Source organism: Ceratotherium simum, chromosome 3 (assembly GCF_057802395.1).
Source record: "Ceratotherium simum simum isolate JZ-2026a chromosome 3, ASM5780239v1, whole genome shotgun sequence".
In the NCBI taxonomy this organism is placed as follows: domain Eukaryota; kingdom Metazoa; phylum Chordata; class Mammalia; order Perissodactyla; family Rhinocerotidae; genus Ceratotherium; species Ceratotherium simum.
The window spans coordinates 4,439,508-4,465,470 of NC_141902.1; the positions used below are offsets into that span (position 1 = coordinate 4,439,508).

General features: G+C 34.7%; 1 protein-coding gene across 1 annotated transcript in view; it reads left to right on the forward strand.

The window, feature by feature from the left end:
- The window catches only part of MDGA2 (MAM domain containing glycosylphosphatidylinositol anchor 2), a 791,668-nt gene that overhangs the window by 481,838 nt on the left and 283,867 nt on the right, over positions 1 to 25,963 (forward strand). Inside the window, exon 5 of the mRNA XM_004436360.3 lies at positions 11,384 to 11,516. Within this exon, the coding sequence (XP_004436417.2) occupies positions 11,384 to 11,516 (133 nt within the window). The remainder of the gene's footprint in view (positions 1 to 11,383; positions 11,517 to 25,963) is intronic.

The following is a 25,963-nucleotide window of genomic DNA, read 5'->3' on the forward strand; positions in this document are numbered from 1 at the left end:
TTTTGGTTAGTGTTTTTTTGGAAGGTGGAAGAGTGTTAAATATTCATCTCTTCTTTTACTTTCAAATTTCCTGTGTCTTTATATTTACAACATGTCACTTGTACCCAGTATATAGGTTTTTGTTGTTGTTTTAATCCAGTGGGACAAGGTTAGTTTTTAGTACATTTAATCCAACCGGTATCTATCTGACTATTTTTTTCTATATGATCCACCTGTTTTGTTTTACTTCTCCCTTTATCTGCCTTCCTTTGGATTTATCAAATATTTTTATTTATTCCATTTTCTCCTCTGTTTAACTAAGAGTTTTAAATTATCTTAGTATCATTTTTGGTTACCTTAAAAATTATAGTCTGTATCTTTGGTTATTACTTTACCATTTCCTCAATAATGAGAAAAACTTTGAATACTTTAACAATATTTATCCTTCTTGTATTTTATGTGATTTTTGTCTAGTATTTTAATTCTACATATATTAAAAAATCAACAAGACATTATTATTTGGTTCTTTGAAACAATCATTATCCCTTATATTTACCAAAATATTTCCCTTTCCCCTTTTGAGTTAATTTTCGTTTATGATGTGAGGGAACGTTTGAGATCCATTTCTTCACATATGGATATACATGTGTTCTAGCACCAATTATTAAAAAGATCATTCTTTTACCGCTGACTTTTCTTGGCACTTAAATTGAAAATCAATTGGCCCTGTGTATTAGGGACTGTTTGTGGACTATTTATTCTGTCTCATTGATTTATATGTCTGTTTTTATGCCAATACCACAGTGTCTTAATTACTGTGACTTGATAATAAGTCTTGAAATCAGGAAGAAGAAATCCTCCAACTGTGCTCATCTTTTTAAAAATTGTTTTGGATGTTTTAGCTTCTTTGCATTTGCACTTAAATTTTAGGATTGTCTTGTCAATTTCTACAAAAAGTCTGATAAGATCTTGAGTGAGTTTTTGTTGAATCTGTAGATCAATTTGAGGAAACTGGTATGAAGTTATTGAACTGAGGATGACTGATATTGGTCATGTATTATAATCATGCAAAGAAAAGGCTGATCCCCTCTACTCTGATTTTCCTTCTTTGTCATGTGTAGTACTGCTCCATGAACAATTTGAGAGTATATGTAAGATTTTCCAATACCAGTTCTATTTAGATGGATTACCTTCGAGATACTGCTTCGAGTCTCTGTGAATATGTGTATTTATCATAAAGGCACAGGAAGCTGGTCATTTACTTAAGGAATTTTGGAGACCTTCTTATAAACAAAATTATATCTCAGGGGCTAGGCAGCTAAGTGAACATGGCCTCCTGGAAGTCCAAAGGTTTCTTTTTCAATGGGCCATAGTAGATTTACTTTTGTGCGAGAATCACAAATGCAAATGCCTACTGAGACTAAACCGGTAACAAAATCTGCGAATCTGTCTGGTAGCATGAAAATAAGAACTGGTGAGGCTTGCTGACTATGTCTGCTTTTAAGAAAACAATCCACCACCTATTGTTGCCAGAGTTCAATATTTGGACCCCTGAGCTGCTATTTTGAAACTCTGCCTGAGTCCACAGTTTTCTCAGGAGGGATGCAGTGGTACATCTGATAACGTTACTAGTTTTGTATGACTTCAAATGTAGAGCATTACAGAATAAGCAGGGTTCCTTTAAAAGTTGTATTGAATGAAAAAAAAATTAGAATTAATAAGTGGAGAATTCTAGGGTTGATTCCAGCCTCCAGAGTATATTTTTATAATATAGGTGAATATGATATAGAGAACATTTTTACCCATGAATCTACCTGATAGCAAAAAATGTCCTCATTTGTAGCTTCTAACGGCCTTGGAAATTTGGAAGAACTTTGAATTATGGTTGTCCAGCAGTAAGAAACAGCACAATGGACTTTGCTAGTGGTCTTTATTTATACAAGGATAAAAAATAATTTTTATGTAGGTTCTAATTTACAAACTTATCATATTAGTTGTTTTTCTCCACATTAGAAGATAAACCCATACACTGCTAAATAACTATTCAGAGTTGTGTTATTGAGTTAAATGTGCCAATTATTTGGTTTACGTATCAAATTTGCTTTAGATTTAAAATGAATTTTGTGTTGTGTCCTTGAAATATTTCCCAAGATTGACTTTTTTTCACCTTCCTTTAATGGCTTTGCTATTTGTAATGACATAGGAATATGGTTTAATTTTCCTTTTGCTTATTGTGCTAGTGTCTTTATATTTATATATATATATTTTTTTTTTTAATTTTTTAAAATTTTTTGGACTGTTGTTTCCCATCATTTGCCATGTGTACTTTATGAAGAAAAAACTGTACTGGAGCACTTCAATAACATTTTAACTTATTTCCATAGATTCTATGGCCTTCGTGGCTTCGTTGTGTAAATAAAATCCAGTTAAAATACCTGAGATCTACTATGTGCAAGATATGGGCAACTGTCTGTCAGAGATACAGAGGTTACTAGGCAAGGCTCCTCCTCTAACTTTGTTCGTATGTGTAGGGGAGAAGTTAAGGTAAACAAGGATTATGATACAAAGTAAAAATCATTGTCAAAATAGAGGCACACAGTAGTGCTGTGGAGAGAGCACTCAGGATGGAAAGCAATAGCATCTGCAGTATACAGAAGGAAAATAGTATCTGCAAAGATTGGCCATGTCTCTGGTTGGCTGGAACAATGATTGGTATACGTGGTCACAGTAGATTGTGAAGCTGACAAGGTACACTGGGAATATATTGTGGAAGGATTCAAATGACAGGTCATAGTCTCCTTATTTTTTAATGTTAGAAAATCAAATTTCTTTTAAAGATATTATTATGCTTTGCTGTTCAATAACAATGTCTTATTTTGAATAAAATAGAATTTCTAGGATAATGAGATATATCTATCCCACATGCCCATTCATACTAAGTTAATAACTATATGAATTTGAATTGAATATTTATTTCACCATCTTGTTAAGTGACAAAATCTTGTTTATACCTTTTGTAGATAATGTTTCTGGAAAGAAATTGGTCTGTGTTCCTCAGGCTGATATGAATTTATAAGCATATGATGTAATAAGTCTAAGAGGAACAATTATGCTTTTCATACTTTCAGTCACTTAATAGTGAAGATGCAGGCTAGCGTATATTGTTATCTGTAGTAAATTAGTCATTACAGCTACAAAAAATGAGTAGAATTGGAATGGCTTGTTTGTTTGTTTTACTGGTATCTGAAAGTAAATATTAAAAGAAAGTTTCAATTTATTTTATAAATAAAATGGAAATACTGCTTAAGGCTATGGGTATTACTTCACTAGACAGTGTCAGTACTGGTGAGCGCCTAATGCATAGAATATCTTCCCTTTATTTCTTTTATTTAAAAAAAAAGTAGCTTTAAAAGTTTAAATACAGGTATTGCCGATAATTTTGTGAATGTTAAAGAAACATGTATTTAAATTTTACAAACTACACATACTTTTGCTATTTTTCTAAAACTTTAGTAAAGATGTTTATGACATCATCTTGTGTACTGTAATTACACCATCTAATTACAAGACTGAATATATTTACATCAATTATGTTATTAGTTATAATTAGGCTAATTAGACTAATTATACAATTAGACAATAATCAACCAAAAATTTCTTTTTAGAAATCATGGAAATTCACATGCAAAAAGCCTTCCAACATCACAGAATATTAAATTTATATGAGCAACAAAATAAAAGAATATTGTGTGATAAAACAGTTATAAGTGGTAAAGTCTAAATCATTATAAATATATACACATATATATTCAAAAGTATACATAAATGCCGTTTGATAGCATATGTATATGCACACATATGTATTGATATTCTGTTTTGTTATACATTATGCTATATTTTTAAAAAATATTCTGGGCTTTAGGAGCTGTTTATTGAGAGGAGGCGGGTCATCATTTCCTGACTGTAGTGAATTAATTGGCGGGTAGGGTTCAAATCCTTCTACACTCTGCCTATTATTTTCTGCATTTCTTCAGTAGACTGTCTATATTAGCCCCCATCCCTCTTTGACATGCTACGTAGAGTAATCTTACATATTAACTTAGATCACTGTCTTGTAGATTCACACATCTTGGTACCTTGTTTTCCATCTACAAGATGTAAATCATCTTAGCTCACCCAAAAATCTCCAATCCCATGATAGCTTGGGAAATCGTGGTTCCAAAGTTCACAGTAAAAGTTATTTTTTCTTTTTGTCTGTCCTTCTCATGTGCCCATTTCGCTGCAATGTTCTGCATGAGAATTAACTAGGATATGCTGTGTGCAAACCATTATATTTTGGGGGCCATACTTGTTAGGAATGTGTGAGAATCATCTCAAAGGGTAATGTGAATTCTCTTTTTAAGCTTTAAAATTTCAATATTACTACCCAATTTATATTCTATACTTTTAGATAACATAAATACCAGCAGGTTTTCTGAGCACCAAAACTTAGATATACAAAACATTTCAAGAACACATCCACTACGAAAGTGACCTCTGTATTTTAGTGATCAGAGTTTCATGGCTATTGTTTCACATGTACCTGATCATTTTATTTATTTCCTTTGGGGTTTGCTTTTCATTTACATTCTCTGGTTCATAACTGACTGTTCAGTTCTTCTATGGATGGCCCCTGACTCAGCCTCATAAATCTGTCTTTCAGCCTACCCTAATGTTAAGAAATTTTCGTTCCTGTTACTACTAATAGAGTCAATATGGTTGAAAAATATTTACTGAAAACTCAGTATGTATGAGACAAGAAGTTGGCCCTATTGTCTTCTAGTCAGCACTCTTTACTGAGCTGACAACGTGCACTGCACAAATGGCAGGGATGGAATTTAAAGTGAAGTTATCTCATATAACAGAAAAGGCAGGATCAATACAAACATATAATGTAATTGGCAGGAAAACATGTATAAACATATAAACAAATATTACTGATAGAAATAGGCAAACGATACTAACTCAGAAAATAAAGGAGAAAACAATAGTAAGAACACAGTTTTAGAGACTGTCTCACAGGTAAGAGCTTTTAGTCTGAAAACTCTTCCTTGAAATAATGGCTGTCTGGTAATATTCAAAGCGACTGAAGGGTGGTCTGTGGTTTGGCAGAGTAGACAGTTATGGTGGGTGGAAATCATGTTTAAGATAGTTTCCAAAAAGAGAAGGCAAGCCTTGGTGAAAAAATTAGATAGATGAGGTAAGTGGCATTAAACACAGAATAAGTAGTGTTAGAATAAATTGAAACCTCCTCTAATAGCCCATTTAATCTGGTCTCTCCCAAGCTCTGCAATTTTATGTCGTTCCATGCTTTTCATGGCTCTGCACTGCAGTCGTATTGATTCTCTAGCTACCCCTCCAGCAGGTCAACCTTACTGCTGTATCACGGTCTCCTCAGTGTGGTTCCTTCTATCCGTGTCATACTGTGTCACTCTCTTTCAAATATCCTTCCATTTCTACAAGTTTCAGCTCAAAGAGGACCTCCTTAGAGATGCCTCCCAGAATGTCCTCTGTAAAGTACCTTACCACATCCCCATCTCTTTCTGTCACGTTATCTTGTTTGATTTACTTGGCAGCACTTAGTACTTTTACAAATCATTCTCTGTCTTTGTTTAGATATTTGTGGTTCCAAACACGTAAAGCTCCATGTCTTTCGCACTGGTTTCCCAGCATCCGGAAAGTACTTGGCGTGGAGTCTGCTCTGTATGATCATCTGTTCATTGAAATAGGCTATATTAATTTTGTATAAACATTTTCTGTTGAAGTATTACATACATATAGAAATGTACTTGAAACGTAAGTATACAGCTTGATGAGTTTTTACCACAGAGATCATTCCCCTCTTAGTAGCATGAAGACAAGAAACAGAACTTCTGAGCAGGTCATCCCCTCTATAGTTGTAGTTAATTTAATTAATTAATTAATCTATTTACTTTCAGGAAGACTGGCCCTGAGCTAACATCTGTTGCCAATCCTCCTCTTTTTGCTGAGGAAGATTGGCCCTGGGCTAACGTCCATGCCCATCTTCCTCTACTTTATATGGGATGCCGCCACAGCATGGCTTGATAAGCAGTGTATAGGTCTGCACCTGGGATCCGAACCCGCAAACCCCGAGCCACCGAAGCGGAGCACGTGGACTTCACTGCTAGGCCACTGGGCTGGCTCCTGTAGTTACTTTTAGAACTATTTCTTAAAATGTGATAGACAGAAAGTGCCATGGCCAGCATAACATTTAAAGGAAGTGACTTTCTCGGATATAATTTTTAATTTTTACGAAGAGCAGGGAGAATCATCATGGTTGACCATGTATCTATTCTAGTAGTCCAAGTGAAAATATTTACATGTAGAAAAATTACAGAGAAAGAATCAGACAGTTTCTGAGTAATTATTAATGTGACAACTTGTATAGAAAAGACAGAGAAATGAGAAAGTTAAGAGGATGATACAAGAAGTAGTGACGGAAGTGAAGGACAGAGTGCTTAATGAGGAAGAACAAAGTCTAATTTTTATGGATTTTATATTTTTCTGCCTTTTATTTTTAAAAGTCAATGTGATTGTATATTATGACTACATTTCTCTTTGAAGAATATGAGGGGTGAGAAACACCAAATTTTAAGTACATCCTGTCAATCAACAAATATTTATTAAGGAACAGATCTGGAAGGCTCCCTATGAGGTGTGAGTGTCACAGCATGCCACTGCTCCTGGAGCCTCATGACTCAGTTGAAGAACATAAGTCAATGCATAGAATGATAACTCGTAACCGATCACTAAATAGTGAGCTATAAATAGACGTCATAGTATAAAAATGCAATAGAACTTCCAAGAGAGTAGAATTCACTTCTAATTGAGAAGGTCAGGAAAGACTTTACACAGTAAAGTATGCACAGATTTTTTTAAACTGCACTTACGTTCCGATAGGAAGAAAAAGATTCATTTCAAGGGTTAAGGAGTGTTTTCTTAAAAAATAGCAGAGTTGGAAATTATAAAGAGATACCTCAAAATAGTGATGGAATAATTTATAATGGTGTTGAAGTAATAATAATAGTGATGAAACTAATTCAATGAGAATAAAGTGCGTGTGTGAGGAATAAAGAAAAAGGAATTTTGCTTAGACTGCATAGAGTCTCAACTGACACACTAAATGGACTTTCAGAGAAGGAGAGCTACTTAGGGTTTTCTAGCATGGAAATGACATGGTAAAGTCATGTCTGGTGGCGGCACACGCAATGATTGAATGAAGGAGAGCTGCCGTCCTCCACAGTAAGCGGTATGTTACCGTAGCCAAAATAAGCACTCAAGCAATATTTGTTAACTCCATGGTTGATGAAGGTCTAAAGCAAATATCCTGCCTATAGGATTGGAAAGCACAGGCCATTTGTGAAAGGAAAATTAAAGATGAATCTAAAGCTCTTGATGTCATTGAAAGTGAGGTGATGAGAATCAATGAAGAGGAGTGACATCAGGAGTTCTGAGTCTGGACTATGGGGAGAACGATGGTGACTATCATGAAAAAGTAACACATCAGAAAAGAAAATGTCTGCAGTGGTGCAGTCAGTGTGAGTGAGTGGAACAGTGAACTCATTGAGTGTGATATAACACTGTGGGCCCCACTGATGAAAATCTCCCTCAGGCCATTGTGAGAGAGCATGAGATGAGGCTAGAAGTCTGAGGTGCAGATAGAGGTGTGGGAGAGGATGTGCACAGAGAGGTCAAGGGGAGATCCAAGAGAAAGGAAACTCTGACCTAGAAACAGAGGAGACAGGTCTAACTTGTTGTCACTGGCAAAGTATGAAGTGGACTTTTTTTTGGAAGTGGGTAATGCAGGAATAATAGAAGTCAATGAATGAACAACAACAACAACAAAAAGAATGGTCTAAGAGAATTGGAAAACCCAGATAGATTATCTTAAGAGATCCAGAGGAAAAAAATTCAAGTGTGAGAGTGTAATTGCTGGCAAACATTGCAACTAAACGGACAGGAAAGATTTGGAAAAGCAGGATTTTATTAATTACCATGCTATTGGTGGTTTTTTTCAAGTACGATTTTTTTCTTTTTGCTTAGAGATTTGTCAGAAATCTATACTTAGATGCCAATTGAAACTATGGTAATGATCAGATTCCACTAGGAGTATGTAAGTAGAAGATTGCAAACTAAAATTTATACAATAGATAGAAAATTAAATGGAAAACAACCAAGAAGTAACTATATTATTATATTTATAATTAATTACAGGCACACTTGGGGCTGTCAAAGTAGCAATGGTAATCTAAAGTGTTAGAAATAAGCAGAGAAGTAGAAGCATAAAAAAGAAATAAAGATTTATTGAATTTTAACAAAAGAGCATACAGTTTCAGTGCAGTGTTGAAATAGTGTCCAGAAAATATGGATTACAAAATAATGTGTCAGTGGAAACAGAAAAAAGAAGTGCAGGCAGAATATAATATAATATAATATAATATAATATAATATATTAATATATAATATAATTCTCTATGTGAAGAAAGAGACTTTATCATTGAATATGCATCTAAATGACACTGTTCATCTTTTGTATATATTTGAGAATTCTTATCATTGTGGGATTGCTTTTAGAATATTGACCATATATATTAGCATCTATTGAGTTTATATCAGGTGCCAAGCAGATAGTAAATTCTGGAAAAATAAATATGTATAAAGCAAAGCCCTGAGTGTTGAAGGGTAGGTAGTTATAGTACTTTTAATTAAAGAGTATTCATTTAAAAAGTGTCCCTCCTATGCTAAGTCCTTTGTTAAGTGCTTGGAACATCATGCTGAGAGCCAGACCGACAGAATCCCTACCCTCTAGGTACTTACTGGCAAGGGGATGAGTCTGCAGAAAATAAATCCATTACCAAAAGAAATGGAAAAATGAGACTACATTATAAAAAGATATAAGCAGATCTCACCAAAAGAGATTCATCCTTCTCTGGAAAGTGAGGAAGGGCTTACCTGTGGAAGTGAGGAGTGTTGGGATTTAAGAAGGAGATGAAATTGATTAGGCATGGAGAGATGAAGGACAAGGCGTGTGCAAAGGGTCTGAGGCAGAAGGAAGCCCTATGTGTACAAGGCACTAAGAGTATGAGATGAGACTGGGAAGGCAAGGAGAATACAGACCATATAGAATGCAGCTCATATGTAAGTAGCCATTGTGTTTATTTTTAAGAACAAAAACAAGTTATTCATGTGATTTAAGCAGAAATGGCATGATGAGATTTGCATATTAAGAAAAGCCCTTGATCTAGATTAGATCATTGTGCTAGCTAGTATTCTTAAACTTTACTAAGCACAACCAGGAATTTCTCAGCTGAATGCAGGGTTTAGAACATTGAGTTTAAAAATAAATAAAAGGAGTGGTCAATATTGCACATGTCTAAAGGTCAATAAAAGAATCTAACTGAGAGGGTGATGCTGAATATACAAATAAGAAGTAATCAGTGAAAGTCTAAGATTCCTATTATTGAAGAAAGAAGAGTAGATTTAGAGGAATAGACCTGATGTTCAGTTTAGGATATGTTGAGTTTCACGTGTCTGGGAGACATCAAAATGGACAATTTGAGGTAAAAATTTGACATATGCATCTGAAACTTGAGGGAGACTTCTGGAGTCAGGACGCAGACTTGAGGAGGGGGCAGGAAATTAGGGCTTGTAGTAGAAATTCATTAGCAAGGATAAGAACACCTAAGGGAGTTTTATAAAGTGAGATTAACTGTGGAACAAATGGAATTCTAGGAAACACCAACAGTTAAGTGTTGAGAGGAGGAAGATAAGTGAAGATATGTAAGCAATAACAGTCACAGTTAGGAGGAGTAAGATGTATCATCTCATTCAAAAATCATCTGAGTCAGCTGGTTCTGGTGTAACGTTTTCTTTAGACTGTGCTAGCTAAGCACACTTTTCCAGGCTTCATATGTGGTTAATATAAATGAGAATTCTGTAATACACTGAGAATGTGTTTTAAATGTAAATTCCAGAAACACACAGGCTGACTCTGTGTATATTTGTATAGGGTGTATTTGCACTTATTTGTACAGGAAAAACACAATGTGTTTCCTAAAGAAAAATTTGAAAATGGAAGATTGTTGTTTATCCCACTGAGGAAAATGCTAAAGGTGTGACTGATAAAACTAAATTTTGAGAGTGAATGAAAGAAATTATGGCCACAGTGTCCATGCACGCTGAAGGAGAGATTCGTTTGACACATTTGGAAAACTCTGCCTGCCTCTGTGTGGGCAAGCTTTTTTTTTTGCAAATGAACAGGCAATGTCTTTACGTATTAAATCACTAAGTATTCTGATCATCCTGAAGAGTGTATGCAAGTATTGCAATTTTTAGGACATGAGTGATGTTACTTAAGTAAAATTAAAAAAAACACATGGTTCCGTACAGATATTGTCTGGAAAAAATTAACAATTTGAAAATTGCTATACCAAATATGATGCCATTGGGATACTGTTTTACCATCTCCATGATGAAGTTACTTCATCTATTTTAAGAAGATGGAACTATTTTAAGAAGATGCACTAATGACTTTAGTAGGTAAAGAAACCCCAGGAGACCTCATTTGAATTGCGCAGGAGGTTTATTTTTTTTATTGTTGTTTGTTCTTTTTACCCTCTGAACAATTTCTGTGTTTTTACATGGTCTTTCCTAGCTCAGCGGGAGCTTGTAAGATATTTCTGGCCACTTGCTTGATTTGAGTTTATTTGCAATTTTGCAGTTTTACCTGGGAGACCAGGACCTTAACTCCTGAACATAAAATAACAAGAATAATGATAGTGTAGAAACACTCATGAATGCTGCTTTAATGCAGTTTTAGATCTGTCATCTGCCATTGATCCATATACACAAAATATTTATGTATATAAATTTAATTATCTATCATTAGATTGACTTCATTAACTTTCTTCTACCAGCAGTGTTTCATTTATTCGCTTTCTTCAGAATCCTTTTCTTTCATGACATTTCATGTTGAAGTCTGCATAGATTGCAGTGTTTGTTGAATAAACTTCATTATTAAGTACATTGCTCTGATCTTTGCATAATAATTTGTATAACTACCACCAGAAATAGATTTTTCCCCCTAGGAAACTAGTTTGCAGAGAAAACGTTATGAATTTTCATTGTAGTCTGTTAGTTTTTATCTCTAGGCACATTACAGTAGTATTTTTAAATGCAGTGTTTTTTTTTTTTTTTAAATTTAGGACATTTTCCTTAAAAAAGATAAGGCAATCCATTATATTCTGATAATAATATGATTTAATATGATATAATGCCACGATTCGTTTATTCATTCGTTTTGATTACCATTGGCTTTTTCTAATGACCTTTTCTATATTTTCAGGGTGAAACAAAGATCTTAAAACTAAAGAATCTTCGACCTCAGGACTATGCTAATTATAGCTGCATTGCTTCAGTGAGGAATGTATGTAATATTCCTGATAAGATGGTGTCATTTAGACTTTCCAATAAAACAGGTATGGACCTATCTCTGAATGTTTTATGTCTGTTATCCACAATTAATGTTTAAAAAGCCTCTTTAACTTTCTCATAGACCACATGACTTCTATAATATGGGAACAAGGCACCTTTTTCTTCCCCAGAAAATTCTGTGATATCTGAAAAGCTTTTGGTAAAATTTAATTGCAACATACTCCGATGTAATATGTTTGTTTATATAGCATGCAAAATTATAGTTCCTTAAAATACCTTATTCATAAATGTCACAAGCAAGCTTATATCCTGTTGAAAGAAATTTCTGAGAAATATTAGATTCTTCATATAAAAATTTATGATCTACATTGGTAAAAGTGTTTTGTCATTCCAAAGCTAAGTAAAAGAACCTTTCTTTTACTCTGTTTCAAGTCAAGAAAGCTAATTGGCAATTTCAAGTAGGTGTTTTTAGGAAAGTATTTTTGTAGAAAATGTCAAAACATTAGCCAGGCTGCAACTTCGGTTAGCCTGTGTTTGGTGTTATAGACTCAGAATCACTGCAAACACGGTAAGAAGAGATGGCTAATGCGAGAACAAAGAGAGCACGTGAATGAACTGTCTTTTGTATGATTGTGTATAAAGCATCACTTTAATACATTAGAATCTGAACTGGTTTGGGGAAACTTTCAGTGGAGATTAATATATATTTTTACTTTTAAATAATTGTGTTAAAATAAAGAGTTATAAATACTTCTCCCATCAACAAAACCTTGAAAAGTGTGGGCATTGGTGGGCTTGGCTTTAGGTCCTGAATCTGCCGCTTACTAGCTCTTGGATCTTGTTGAGCAAGTCCCTTCCCTCTGCTTTGCCTCAGTTTCCTCATGAAGTTGTAGGAAAGAATTAATGAGTTGGTATATATAATATATATATTTTAATAAATGTATTGTATTTATTATTATTTAATAAATAAATATATATATAAAACATGTAGAATACACTTTATTAGTTCTTCCATCAATGAGCTAGTCAGCAATTCCATCCAGCTCATTTGGTGAAAAGATTCAACCTAAGACTATACTGAAAGATGAAAAAAAAGTGTGCTCATAAATTGATTCATCAACATATGTTAAATCAAGTTGTTAAAATTTTGAAAGGCTCCTTCTTTTATTTATTCATTCATTTATTCATCAGAAACTTATTGGGTTCCTGTTATGGCTGGGGCAGTAACAGGCGTAGAGATATTAGCTAAGATGTAAATTGTCTTAAACTCTACTACGCCTCAGATGAAAGTCATTAGAGGAAAGTAAAAGAAGAATGTGGGGGAGAAAAATAAACTTTATCAAGAAGGACAAGAAAGACTTGACGACAAATGTGCTGCAGAAAAAAGTAGAAATATAAAACCTCAGTGGACTTAAGACATAAAAATTAGTAATCTCACTTCTCTTAAAAATGACGAGATAGGATATTGAGAAATAAAAATCAGAGATTCACATATAAGAACTGGGTGTGATTATGTTGTTCTTCTTGGCTTGAAATATTTTGTGAATTACTCTAGCTAATTTTGTTTTTGTTAGTTTCTTAGATGTATATTTAAAAGACACGTTATCCAGAGAGAAAAATTAAAAATAAAATGGAAGTAGGTCCTATGGGATGGGTAAAGGCATTGCAGTGGGATAAGGAAGAACAAAATAGAAGATATATTATTACTCATGTTACCACCTTGCACTTGAGCAGTGCTTTATTAATTTTAAAGGTATTTCATATTTATTAGCTCAGTTTATCTCTAGAACCCCTGGGATGTAAGCAGGTGGATGTTTTTATCATGTCTTTTTCTATCATGTGACACATAACAAACTGGCCTGTAGCCATTAAAGTATCTTCATTGGGTTGTTTTGAGAATGAACTAAATCAACATAAACAAAAACTCTTTAAAGACTAAGAGGTACAGTAAAATTATATTTAATATTTTTGTGCTGCAGAAATGTATGGTTTTATTATTTCTCAAGGTCCCATAGCTAATAAGGGATGAGGACAAGGTTGATCCCAATGTTTGTAGGGTTTATTTTAAATAGGAGACTGACTAGCTATTCAAAAATGCTGTGGAGCTGGAGAAAATGGGAAACATTCAGCCAGAGTGTTTTATTAGGAATAAATAAGGACTTCTTATCTTAAAGCTGAAAGGAGACGATTACCACGAGAGGTGAAAAACTTCTGAGTTCCTGAGGTCTTCTGCAGCAGCTAGGTGACTATTTCTGAGATGAATTTTAACAATTACCAGCTCAGAAAACAGAGGCTTCACTCCATCCTATGGAGAGCACAGAAGCGCTGTAATATAGATGTTTTGTTTAACACTTCAATTTTCTCTTTCATTCTTTATTTTTCAGGCTAAAATACTGTATATCTAGACTGAACAGGCAAAATAACCTATTATTGCCTTTTATAAATTATCCCACACAAATTTTAGATTGGTGTTCACTACACAATGAGCATTAGAGTTATGGTAAATAATTGGGTTTAAAAATATAACCTAGGCCCTTGTTTGACTCTTCAGTGAGTATTGTCAGCCATGTCACAGGCCTGGGCTTTACGTATTTAAACCAGGTCTGCTTCAGCACTTCTCCCATCTGGTTGTGCACAAAGTTGGAAGAGTTTGTGCATTTCAAATAGGTGAAATCATTGAGGTTGCTCTCAGAGTGCACCAGGGATAAATTAAGCTTTCAGCATCTTCATGCAAACAGGTCTATAAACTGACAAGTAAGTGCATGTGGGCTAGTTCACTGCTTCCCAATGCTGGAGGAAGATCATGAGTCAGCATTAACATCCTCACTGTGCAAGTCAGGCCCTCTTTTAGTTTTCACTCTTGTGAATCTCTAATTGACACAAAGTGCTCATATTTTTAACTCTTGTTTTGTAAAATTCCAGGGAAAACATGTGACATCGAGGGAGAGATATTCTCTTATAAATACTATAATATGTTTGGTTAATCTCATCTATAAATCAATCAGTTTATGAAAGCGTTACTTTGGAAATACTTTTTGTAAGGGAGATCAAATAATTGACTAATAAATGTATTTTTGGTACAGACAAAATTTCATTTTAGTATCTCTATAGTTAAACTTTTTAAGTGCGATCAGTCTGTTGACCTGATTTGCACAATGCCCACATGACAAAGCATTTGAAGATGGACACAACATCTGCTGGGGTAAGGATTTCTAAAAGTTTCTCGAGCAGAACAATTGCATCATAGACTGCAGTTTCCTGGGCCCATCCCATACGTGCTGAATTAAACTTTCTGGGGAATGACAGGGCAATGTACACACTTTGAACAAGCATAAATAATCGCTTTGGAAAACAAATGCTGTCTTTGTTATCAGACTTTTCTGTGAAACCATTGCCTTTTATGAATAGGAGCCTTTGTTAATAAAAATCAATTTTTTAGACCTGCATAGAAAAGCGATGTCTAGGTGTCATTTTGAAAGTCAGTGTCATCTATGGATTTACCAATAGTGTGTTTTCTTAGTTTTCCTACTCTGAATTGGCATTATGGTAGAGCTCATAATTGTGTGTCTGCTGTGGAGTGTCCAATCGTTTGTTGACCCTGTTGATTACTCGGCGTGCTATGAAAAATCTCCCGTCACAAAAGTGTCGTTATTTACCACACCTAATCTAGCTGTCTTAGACCTCATCATGACCATTTACAGAATTTTACAAAACATAAAATGTTATGTTTATGCACACTCTCTGGCCAATTGACATAATGTTTTAGCAGGGTCCAAACGTCGTTTCTGTTGTTCTCCTACCCCCATTTGGAAGAAAAAGTATATTAGCTCTTGATCAGTAAATTTGTAATGTAGGTATATTTTTCATAGTTTATTAAAATTAACCTGTTAAGATTTGTAAACTTAGAATGTTAATACATGTAAATGTATTTTAAAATTATCCTAATTATGCTAACTTGAAATATAAACCATCTTAACTTTCTCAGATTATGTGTATATCTAACATGAGGGCACATAGGAATTATGATAAAATAAATTTAATTTATTTTAATATATTTTAAGCACTTATATGCTGATGTCTCATGATTTCAAAAGCAAATAATTAAGTAGGTTACTTATATTAGGATGAAAAACGTATTTTTTACCTGCTTGCGAGGTTATGATGAATTCTATAAAGAAATGGGATAGGTGGGGCTAAGTTTATTTAATTATATAGATCCTTTGATTCAGTCTGCTCAAACTTAGCATTTACAAAGATTATCTAATTAAATCTCTTCCTTAAATGTGTGTTACATCTTGGAACCAAGTCATCGCAAAAGTATCACTGGCTATAGAAATAGGAGAAACCTACACCCCCTCTCCCCTGCTCCCCTCTCTCTTTCTTCTTCTTTCTCTTTGTTTCCCTTCCAATCTGTCTCAATAAATTATCGTGGGAGAAGATAAAGGTTAGGAAACATCTCTGTTCTCTATGTTATATAACTATTAACTGTTCCTATTATTTTATATAACCCATAGGGAAGTTGTAATATGAACACCCACCAATTACCATGAACTTCAATAGAAAACTTTTTGTATGCTGTGATCTATTCATGGTAGTTCTCTCCTCTGTGTAGAGGAATTTAACTAATCTAAGTGTTATAAGAAATAAAATAATATTTCAGTTATAGGAGTTTTATAGGAATAGCTGTGGATATGAAACAAAAATGCATAAACACTTCCTTTTGTAAAACGGCATGGCCATTGTCGTAGATAGCCAGTTTAAGTGCAAAAGGAAGGGGCAGTAGAAATTTTGCTGTCATCTGCACCTGGGTACTAACCTCACGCCATACGGATATTCCAGTGTCTTGCCTTTAGATGGCCTCCACAGCACCTAGGCAATCAGTAGCACCATTTATTAGAACTTAGATATGTTATTTCATCAATAATCACAGCTTTGAAAAAAGATTAAGTTTGTGAGAAATACATGGTGCAAATACGATGACTTGCTGTGTTAGTCTGCTTGGGCTGCCATGACAGAATACCAAGACTAGGTGTCTTAAACGACAGAAATTTGTGCTTTCGCAGTTTGGAGGCTAGGAGTCTAAGACTAAGGTCCTGTCCTGGTTGATATCTGGTGAGGACTCTCTTTCCTGGCTTGTAGACAGCTGCCTTCTCCTTACGGCCTTTCCTCTGTGGTTCACGGAGGGAGAGAGTGAGTGAGCTCTGAGCTCTGGTGTCTCTTCCTTCTCTTATAAGGACACCAGCCCTATTCAGATTAGAGTTCCATCTTTATGACTTCATTTAACCTTAATTACCTCCCAAAAGGCCCTATCTCCAAATACAGTCACATGTTAGGGCTTCAACATATGAATTTGGGGGGGACATAATTTAGTCCATAACACTTTCAAATGACTAAAAAGGTAGGCTTTGCATTTAGGATTCCTTTTCCATTGAAATTTCAGATATAAGTTTATAATATATATTAAATCAAAGCAAGAAAATGAGTCAGCCATTTAAAGAAAAGAGGCTATTCTTCAGTAGAATCTCAACTTAAAGAGGGAACTCCAATGAGAGCATTGGTGGCCCTATATTCTTGCCTTTGGGGAAATAGGAAGGAAGCAGCTATAAAAGGTGGCAAAATGAAACTTCAATGTGAAACAAACATCACTTTTGTAATAGTATCATTATGAATTTCTAAAAGCATGGCCAAAATATTGAAAAGAGATCACAAATGAGATATAAGTCAACCTCTGCATTTTTTTTCTGATTTTGTTTTTTAGAATGGAGAAGTTGATATGTAAAACAGAAGAAAAAACAGAAAAAAACAAAAACGAAAAAACATCATCTTCTCTTGCACTAAAATACTGGGAATATGAATACCTTAATAGATTTGTTATCATAGATAATTCAAATTTCTAAGCAACAGTATTTACTACCACAGACACAAATAGAAGACAAAAGATGTGTTAGAATATTGTTGATATGCCATCGTTAGAGAATAAGATGTTTCCTGTAACTCTTTTGCATGAATTTTGAAGTTCACAAGTCTAAGGTTCAAATTTTGGTTTTCTGAACTTGAAGGTGCTGCTTAGCTTCTCTAAACTTGTTTCACACTCCCTACCATGGGCATAACACAAAGACCCACAGTATTCGGTTTTGCAGGCTATAAATGCTATTAAATGAAAAACGTTTTAAAAAGTATCCGACACATAATATATACGATAAATAGTAGTTATGTTTGAGTTAAGCTGAATAATACAAAGAAGGAATAAAATTGATATCATTGGCAATCATGCTGAGATAATGACATGAATCTTAGGATTTTGCTGGGATACAGTGTATAACTTCAACATTGATGACTAATCTTGAAATAAATTCATGATCACTTTATGAATTACTTTTATCAATGGGTAAATTAAATTTTAATACTTCCCAGAAAAATCTATAGAAATGAATACATGTTGTGATATATTTCTATCTAAACTATTATTGGCAGAAATGTTTAACAGAAATAGAAAATATTATTTTGTGAAATTAATAACGGTATGTAAGAAAAATTGAAGAAACTTCCAATTTTATTGATATTCAACAGATTCTTCATCTGAGCACTCTGTCATTTCCTAAGGGAGTTGAACTTGTCTATGACCTATTCTCACTAATGTAGCTTCAAAAATGTGAAAACATAGATGATGAGTGTGCAGTGAATCTGGGGACAGAAGCAACGGTCATTATGGGCTTTCAACTTTGATCTTCCTGAAACTGTTTCCAGAGCAACAAAGTGACCTAGATTTTCCAAAATCCTATTACCATAGTAACAGGAAGTTTGCATGTTGCTGGGATTTCCCTACACCTGTGTCTTTTGTTGTCCTAGCAATGAGTTTTTCAGGTTCATTATATCCAAGGTTATTCTTGGACTATGAGTTCTTATATAAAATATCCTTCATAGACCATTAACTGTCCCAGAAGACATCATAACCCAGACACAGTAGATAGCTAAACACAGAAGAAGATGAAAAACACGGCTAATCAAATGAAAGGCAGTGCTATCATATTTATTGAAAGGGATATAAATTATTCAAATGCTGTCTCACAACTCAACACAAATACTTTGGAGCATATCAAATAGTCTATGTCTTAGCAAATATCACTCTAACCTAGAATAATTCATTGATCAGACTTTTCCAACTTCAGTTGTTATTCTTCATGTGCTATCAGACTATAATTATAATTGAACAATTTCAAAGTTATTGATAAGAATATAAAAGTTCAAACCATGTGTTTCATAGCATTTCTTTCAGTGAGTTGATTTAGGATATGCTAAATTAAAGTAACAGAATTTTTTATGCCTCTGAGAATAATTAATTTTTAATTTTAAACTACTTCTAGGTTATGAATTTGTAGATCATGGCTTAGTACTTTTCAAGATTCTATTGTTCTGATGAAGCTGCTGAGAAATGTGTTATTACAGATAATAGTTCAGTTGCTATAAATGCATTTTAGACTTCCTTCATGGTTTTTGAGATTGCCATTCATAACTGTGGTATGGAATATCTCCATGATGGTTCACTGACAAATTTGATTTTATAGATTATTGGCTGTCATGATGAAGATACAATAATTTCCATAAATGCATGTAGCTAATCCCATTACTTATTCACCCCAAATCCTAGGATAGATTATATCAAGGGGTCATATTTAATGTCACCAACCATCCCATTTTGTCCTAGACTCAGTGAAAGTCCCACACCCTGGAAACCCTATAATCCCAGCCAAACCAGTACAGTTGGTCACCCAATGATCTAATCCACCATCCAGCCTACCTTCACATGAGATACTAGTCTTAATGTCAGTTATTAATTTGGTACATATACAGTCCTAAGCAACTCTGCATAAAGAAGCACCAATGAGAAAGACCTGGATGTGGATCTTGGCTCTCCCCACTATACAGTGGTGTGACCAGTTTCTTCAACTCTTTAAAATTGCTTTTCTGCTAAGTCATGTTGATAAAGTGCTCTGAGGTGGGCTTCAGATTGGTGGGAAGAGAACATTCACTCTAAGATTTTATTTTTATTTAGCAAGATTCACTCTAAGATTTTATTTTTATTTAGCAAGATAACTTCAACAAAAATAAAACCCTAAATGAAATGAGGTGGCTACAAAGAAGTAGATGCAGCCTATATATGTACACAGCTCCTCTTGAGCCCCAAGATCCATGCAAGCAAGATTCAGGATGACAGAATTTGAGAAGATTAATACTTGTTGTGCTGTTGTCCTTTTATACATGGGGCTTACATTACTATTCAGAAAAAATGTAGCCTATAAATGATCTCTGGACCTGATGTACCTATTTGAGGGAATCTTTACAAATACTGTGCTCTCAATATTTCTTATACAAAAGTCACAGGCGGGAAGCCTTTAATCTCACTCAAGAGAAGATGCATCTCTGGCCCCTGTTCTCCCTCAAGCTCTAAGGCATCTAAGAGTGTCAGTTTTCCCAAAGAAACTTACCTCTCTCTGCATGCTGGAAAAATTAAATGAGATGATATTAAAAGTGCCTGGCAAATGGAAGTCTCTTAGTTTTATGGTGCTGGTGGCTGTTAGATTAAAAACATAACCTTTGTGAAGAAACCAATGAGGTTTTCCAAAATTTCATTTAGCCCTTTGATTTTCTTTTATCTTTCCTATTTAGTTGAAAATATCGATGATAGACTCTACTAGTCTGTACTGTTCGGCAGAAATACTAAATTACAGCTAAATTCCAAATTTTTCTCGATACTTGGGGAAATAAGTGAATATCAAATATTGTGTCTTCATTAAATGGAAATTGGATTACTAATATGCACATTAGTAGTGAGTGTGTATATCACACTAGTTCTGCTGGATTTTATAAAGCCTTTTTGTAATGTATTTTATTTATTTCCATAAGGAGGAAATCTAAAAAATTTATGTTCTTACCTTTTCTTAAAATCAAGTGTACTAGTCAGTACCAGGTAAATGTAAATTTTAAAAAAAAAAAAATTTATTAGGAAAATAGGAATTGATCATTATCTCATCAAAGAACACTTATAGAATACATTTTCCAACTTAAAGAACAGGCAAAGTTAAACAGCTTTCCTTTGAGTGAGCCATAAATGTATGCTTTTTCCCCTGACAATCTGATATGATGAAATACACATATTATTGTTAAAATTTCATGTTTCCAAGTCATCCACTGAGCTTAGCCACACTACTCACAGGATTTAACACTCTGTGGTGTGGCTGAGAGGTAGCCTTGTAGCCTGTAAATATCACAGAGTCCTGTGAGCTACAACTAGCCGTAATTTAAAAGATCGACATTGGTTCATGAGGGCTTTTCATCAAATTTGAAAGAAAGAGGGTCCATGTAGTCATGTATACAGTAGGAGTAGGGTATCTAGTGTATGGTTACAGGGACTGGAAGAAGAGAAAGGTTGGTCGGCTGGGAAGTAATGGACAGGCAGAGTATCAGGAATGCATTAACATCAGCCTTTGACTCTACGTCCAGACACGGCATGTACTTTTGGTGTGCTGTCTTGGCAGTTATTTCCAAAACATCACAAAGATTTCAGCTGTTCCCTCAATTTCCATTTTCTGCAAAGTCTGTTCTAAGAGCCACTTTTTTTTTCCTGATAAAGACATATTCTTGAGTTACTCACTACTGTTCTTTTGCTGTGGGAAATAGGTATGTCCACTTGTTTAGTCATATGCTTTAGTTTTTGTTTTGAACAGCGTTTCTCTCTGTCAGCTCGTTTTAGTCACTCTGCTTTAGTTGCTAAATTGTACCATTTGAGCACTTTATTGAATGCAGCCTTCAATCGCATACTATCCAGCGAATGTGCAGTAAAGTAAGTCACAGTATTGATTTCTGAAAGACACATTGTGTAATAGGAATTTATTGATGGCAACCTTGTCCTCTTGTTCTATTAATGCTACCTATTACCCTGATTTGATAAGAATGGAAATTATCAAGAAACCAGGTATAAAATCTAAGGCATAAATAGATGTGGTTGTATGAATCTACTCTTTCAGTTTTCACTTTGGTTTGGCGTTGCAACTTTGTATTCAACCAAGCAAGAGGCAGGATTTTTAGTTAGCCAAGTGAAGCACCACTCGATAGTGTCAGTCTCTTTAGCAAAATCTAGCAACATCAGTTTGCTTTGTTTTACTAAAAAGAGTGTAGTTTTAAAATGGTGAGATATAAGCAATTTCATATTTTGACTTAGCAGGTAACAATAGATAAGAGATTTGCTCAAAGTGATTATTACATGTGAAGTGCAAATTAAAATATATATTTCGAAAGTGAAGAGAGAAAACGTTAGGCACAACAGGGAATAATTGAACAAAACTATTGGAAAAACAAGCAGTGTAATATGGGTTCTTGGTAAACTTTTCTGGGATTGAATCCACTAAGACAATTGCTTAGAATGAAAAACATGGGGAAAGGAGGGCAGATTCCTTCTATTCTAATTAGAATCTGCCTAATTCTCTTGATCTTGATCAGGAATACTAACTCTTGCGTCATTGCATATTGTCTTTCATTTTGAAGTTAGCTCAATGTGATGAAAACTGCCATATTCATGCCGTCTTCATTTTGGAACCGTAAGTAAAAAGCAATCTGCTGTGATATCCATATAGAATTATGACACTATGGACCGTATCCATATAGAATCATGACATGATGGGCTCTATCGATATAGAATTATGACTCTATGGACTGTATCCATATAGAATTATGACACTACGGACTGTGTCCATATAGAATTATGACACGATGGGCTGTGTCCATATAGAATTTTGACATGACGGACTGTATCCATATAGAATTATGACTCTATGGACTGTATCAATATAGAATTATGACACTACAGACAGTACTGCTGTATTCTCACAATAAAAAAAAATTGTATGGATTGTACACTATGACTATATGATACTTCATTTCAAGGATCCTGAAAATTCAGTGAATATGCAGTGGTCTGCATGCTAAACATTGTTTTCCGTGTTTAAGCAAAATGGTAAACATGAATACAGGCTTAGAAAAGCATTATTATATGTATACAGATCCACAGTCAAAGAATATGTAATATTGATATAATTCTCAAGTTGCTGGAGAGCTAAATAGGTAGATCAATACAGATCAATATTAAAAACTTGAAGAAAAACAAAAAAATAATTTGACATTGAAAACAAATGGTAAATATTTGTTTCCACTGCAAAGATATTTCAACAGGTCATATTAATCATGTAAAATGGTAAAATATGGATTTATGAAAATATATATTGAAAATAACAGAACTAGAATGTGAACGCTATATTTTCAGTAGCTTTGAGAAATAAAATATTGGCAGGACATTCTGTACATGCATTTCTTACGTGTAGAGAGGAATTGAATTCAGAAGTGATTCAGTCAATGTTTTATCTTTCATACTAGAATGGTATTAAAAAGGTTTTATTGGCTTCTAATCTTTCCTTATGTAACATTCCATTTTGTGTAGCTTAGTTAGTTCCTCTACATATGTCACATTATAATATTATCCTACTCAGAAAATGAATACCTCCCCTATCACGTAGCAGCGTTGTCCTAGAACATGGCAACAATATATTTAAATGTTCTCTGAATGTCTGAAATCCCAAGATAAGAAGTGTAGCTAGTTTAATAGTTATACCCGAATTGACTCTTATTGGAATTAGATCTGTAATAACAGTGTTAGCAGCAGTTGGTATTTACAGTATGTCAACATGATACCGTAGTGACACCTACTACAATGTCTGTGGTTTAAAATTGCCATTTTCTCCAGTGTAAACCAGAATTTTATGGCTTTGTAATTCAATCCAGTAAATTGGCTTTTAACCACACACAAAACTCGGAATCAAATCCCTCTGCTTTGGTACATTTACTTGTAACAAATTATGCTTTGGTTCCTTTTCTCCCTTTCTTTTCCTTTTTTAATTTAATTAACCATTGGGAAGGAATAGCAATATAAACATCATAGTAAAAAATACTTAATATAGCTGTACGTAAAGGAAAACATCTCCCAAAAACATATTTATCCCTTCATACAACAAAATCTACACGTTTCTTGGGTTTCCTAGGACAGGTCTTAATGTGTTGAGGCAGCTCACCTCCTAGAATTAGCCTCCTCTTCCTAGCATCTTCAAATATACACGTCCATTGGAGGCTAGAGCAGAAGTCTCAGGCATGAGCTTGGTACCAGACACTTGGTAAGGGCTGAGGAGCTCATGACTCTGCATTTGTCTGGGTTGTGACCTGATTCAGGCAATCAAGACAGGATGTTCTTATTCTGTTCTGTAAAACTGCTTTTAGAATCCAAAGTAGATAACCATTATAATGCTCACGTGTTAAATAGGAATGGATATAGGATTTGCACGCTTTGTTTTCTTTTATTTGACCTTTGATCTAGTACAGTATTCAGCAAAATATGACCACTTTTGTCCTTCACAAAGTAGTACTTATAGCAAACTTTAGAAACATCAACAAAAATATTTCTCGCTCTCTTTCTCTTTTCATCTTGTTACTAACATCTAAATATATGGATGTATTGCTTCTTTTCTTGCTTTTTAAAATTGTACCTGCCTAATCTGACATATTGGGGGAGATAGTTGAAATAGAGGTAGGCTGGTTAGTAGTTCATCTTTGCGACCACACATTCTATTCCGTGTAATGATACACCTGTTTCTCGTACTCTTTTCTTACTGGCAGATTTTCAGCTGCCACTGTTGTTCTCCATTTTCCTGCCTCAAGAAGCCTTTCCATTCTTAAATTACTCCCCCTTACCTCCTGAAATCTGAGAACTTGAATAACTGAGTGCATTATAGTTATGTTTAAGTTGGGAGGAACATACCCTGAGCAATGGTCTAAGAGCCCCTTCCAAAGACACTTCCGAATTTGGGCTTTTAAATTATGACTTTGGTGGTTCACAAGTCCCTTTTGCCTTCTGTACTGCATAATATAGATTTCTGGAAGTCTGACTAGCAAACCATGTTTATTTTTGCCTTCCCCAGGGTTTTTATAGTATAATAATAGATAGTGTTATCTAAGGTATTAATGTTATCCCTTCTTTCTGTTGAGAGAGGCAGCATCAGTTCTTCCTCTGGCATAAATATCATCAGACATTTAATTAAAGCTTGGAAATTATCAACTTTATTTATTTCATTCTGGAGTTTATCTGCGATGCTTTCTATCCATGTCCAGGCAGACTGCCTAGATTAGAATCCCAGCTCCACCATTCACTCCCTGTGTGACTCAGGTGAGTTATCTAAACTGTTTCTCAGATTGGTAATAAGTAAAACAGGTAATAACACTACTACCTATCTCATACGATTAGATGAGTCAATATATGTAAAGCTTTTGGAAGAGTGTCTATAGTTAAGGGCTATAATTGTCTTCATCTAATTGCAGATACCTCAAGGGCAGGATTTTTGTGAATTTTGTTCTGTTATCTCTAATGCCTAGAACATAGCCTGATACACAGTTGGAACTTAATAAATATATGTTGAGTTAATAGTGTTTCTTAAAATGAAACATAGGTCTATCCCTCTATTTGCAATCAGTTCATTTTGTTGCTGTCAATGACCTGGCTAATTAAGCTCCTGATGTGATTTCTAATCTTTGCTATATCTTGGAACCAGTTTAGACATTTGAGTAACCTGAGTACGATGCCTCGTAAGATTAGGAAACTACATGTCCAGATGTTTTCCTGATCACAGTAGAAATTTGGTCTAGGCAGTCCTTTAGAAATTATCTGACAGAATTCCCTTGATGTTTAGAGGAGCAAGCAGAGGCCAGCAGAGTTAAATCTACTCAATATTATTCTTTAAGGTTAGCTATGAACCAACCTTAGCCAAAATTACTATAAAATGAAGTTATAGGATCCTAAAAGGATTCAGAATATAACACTATAATACAGTGTTCCCAGGATGAGTAATAAAATGAAAAAAACTCATCTTTATCAGACCAATAAGAGGGTACCTTTTTGCAAGGATCCTCTGTGTTATACTAGTTGTAGAAATGCCAGCTGCCTCCATATCAGCAGCTGTGGCGACCAGAGCAGAATTATCGTTTTGTTTGCTTTGCCACTCTGGTGATGCTTCAGGAAGTATCGCTGTGAGACCAAGATCACATGGTCTTAGAGGTGATGGCTTCATCTGTTCTGTGCTGCACTTCATCACTTTACAGAAGAGCCTTAAACCTTGACTGATTTTTTTATTTTTATTTTTTTGTGTGTGAGGGAGATCAGCCCTGAGCTAACATCCATGCCAATCCTCCTCTTTTTGCTGAGAAAGACCGGCTCTGAGCTAACATCTGTTGCCAATCCTCCTCCTTTTTTCCCTCAAAGCCCCAGTAGATAGTTGTATGTCATAGCTGCACATCCTTCTAGTTGCTGTATGTGGGACGTGGCCTCAGCATGGCTGCAGAAGCGGTGTGTCGGTGCATACCCGGGATCCGAACCCAGGCAGCCAGTAGTGGAGCACGC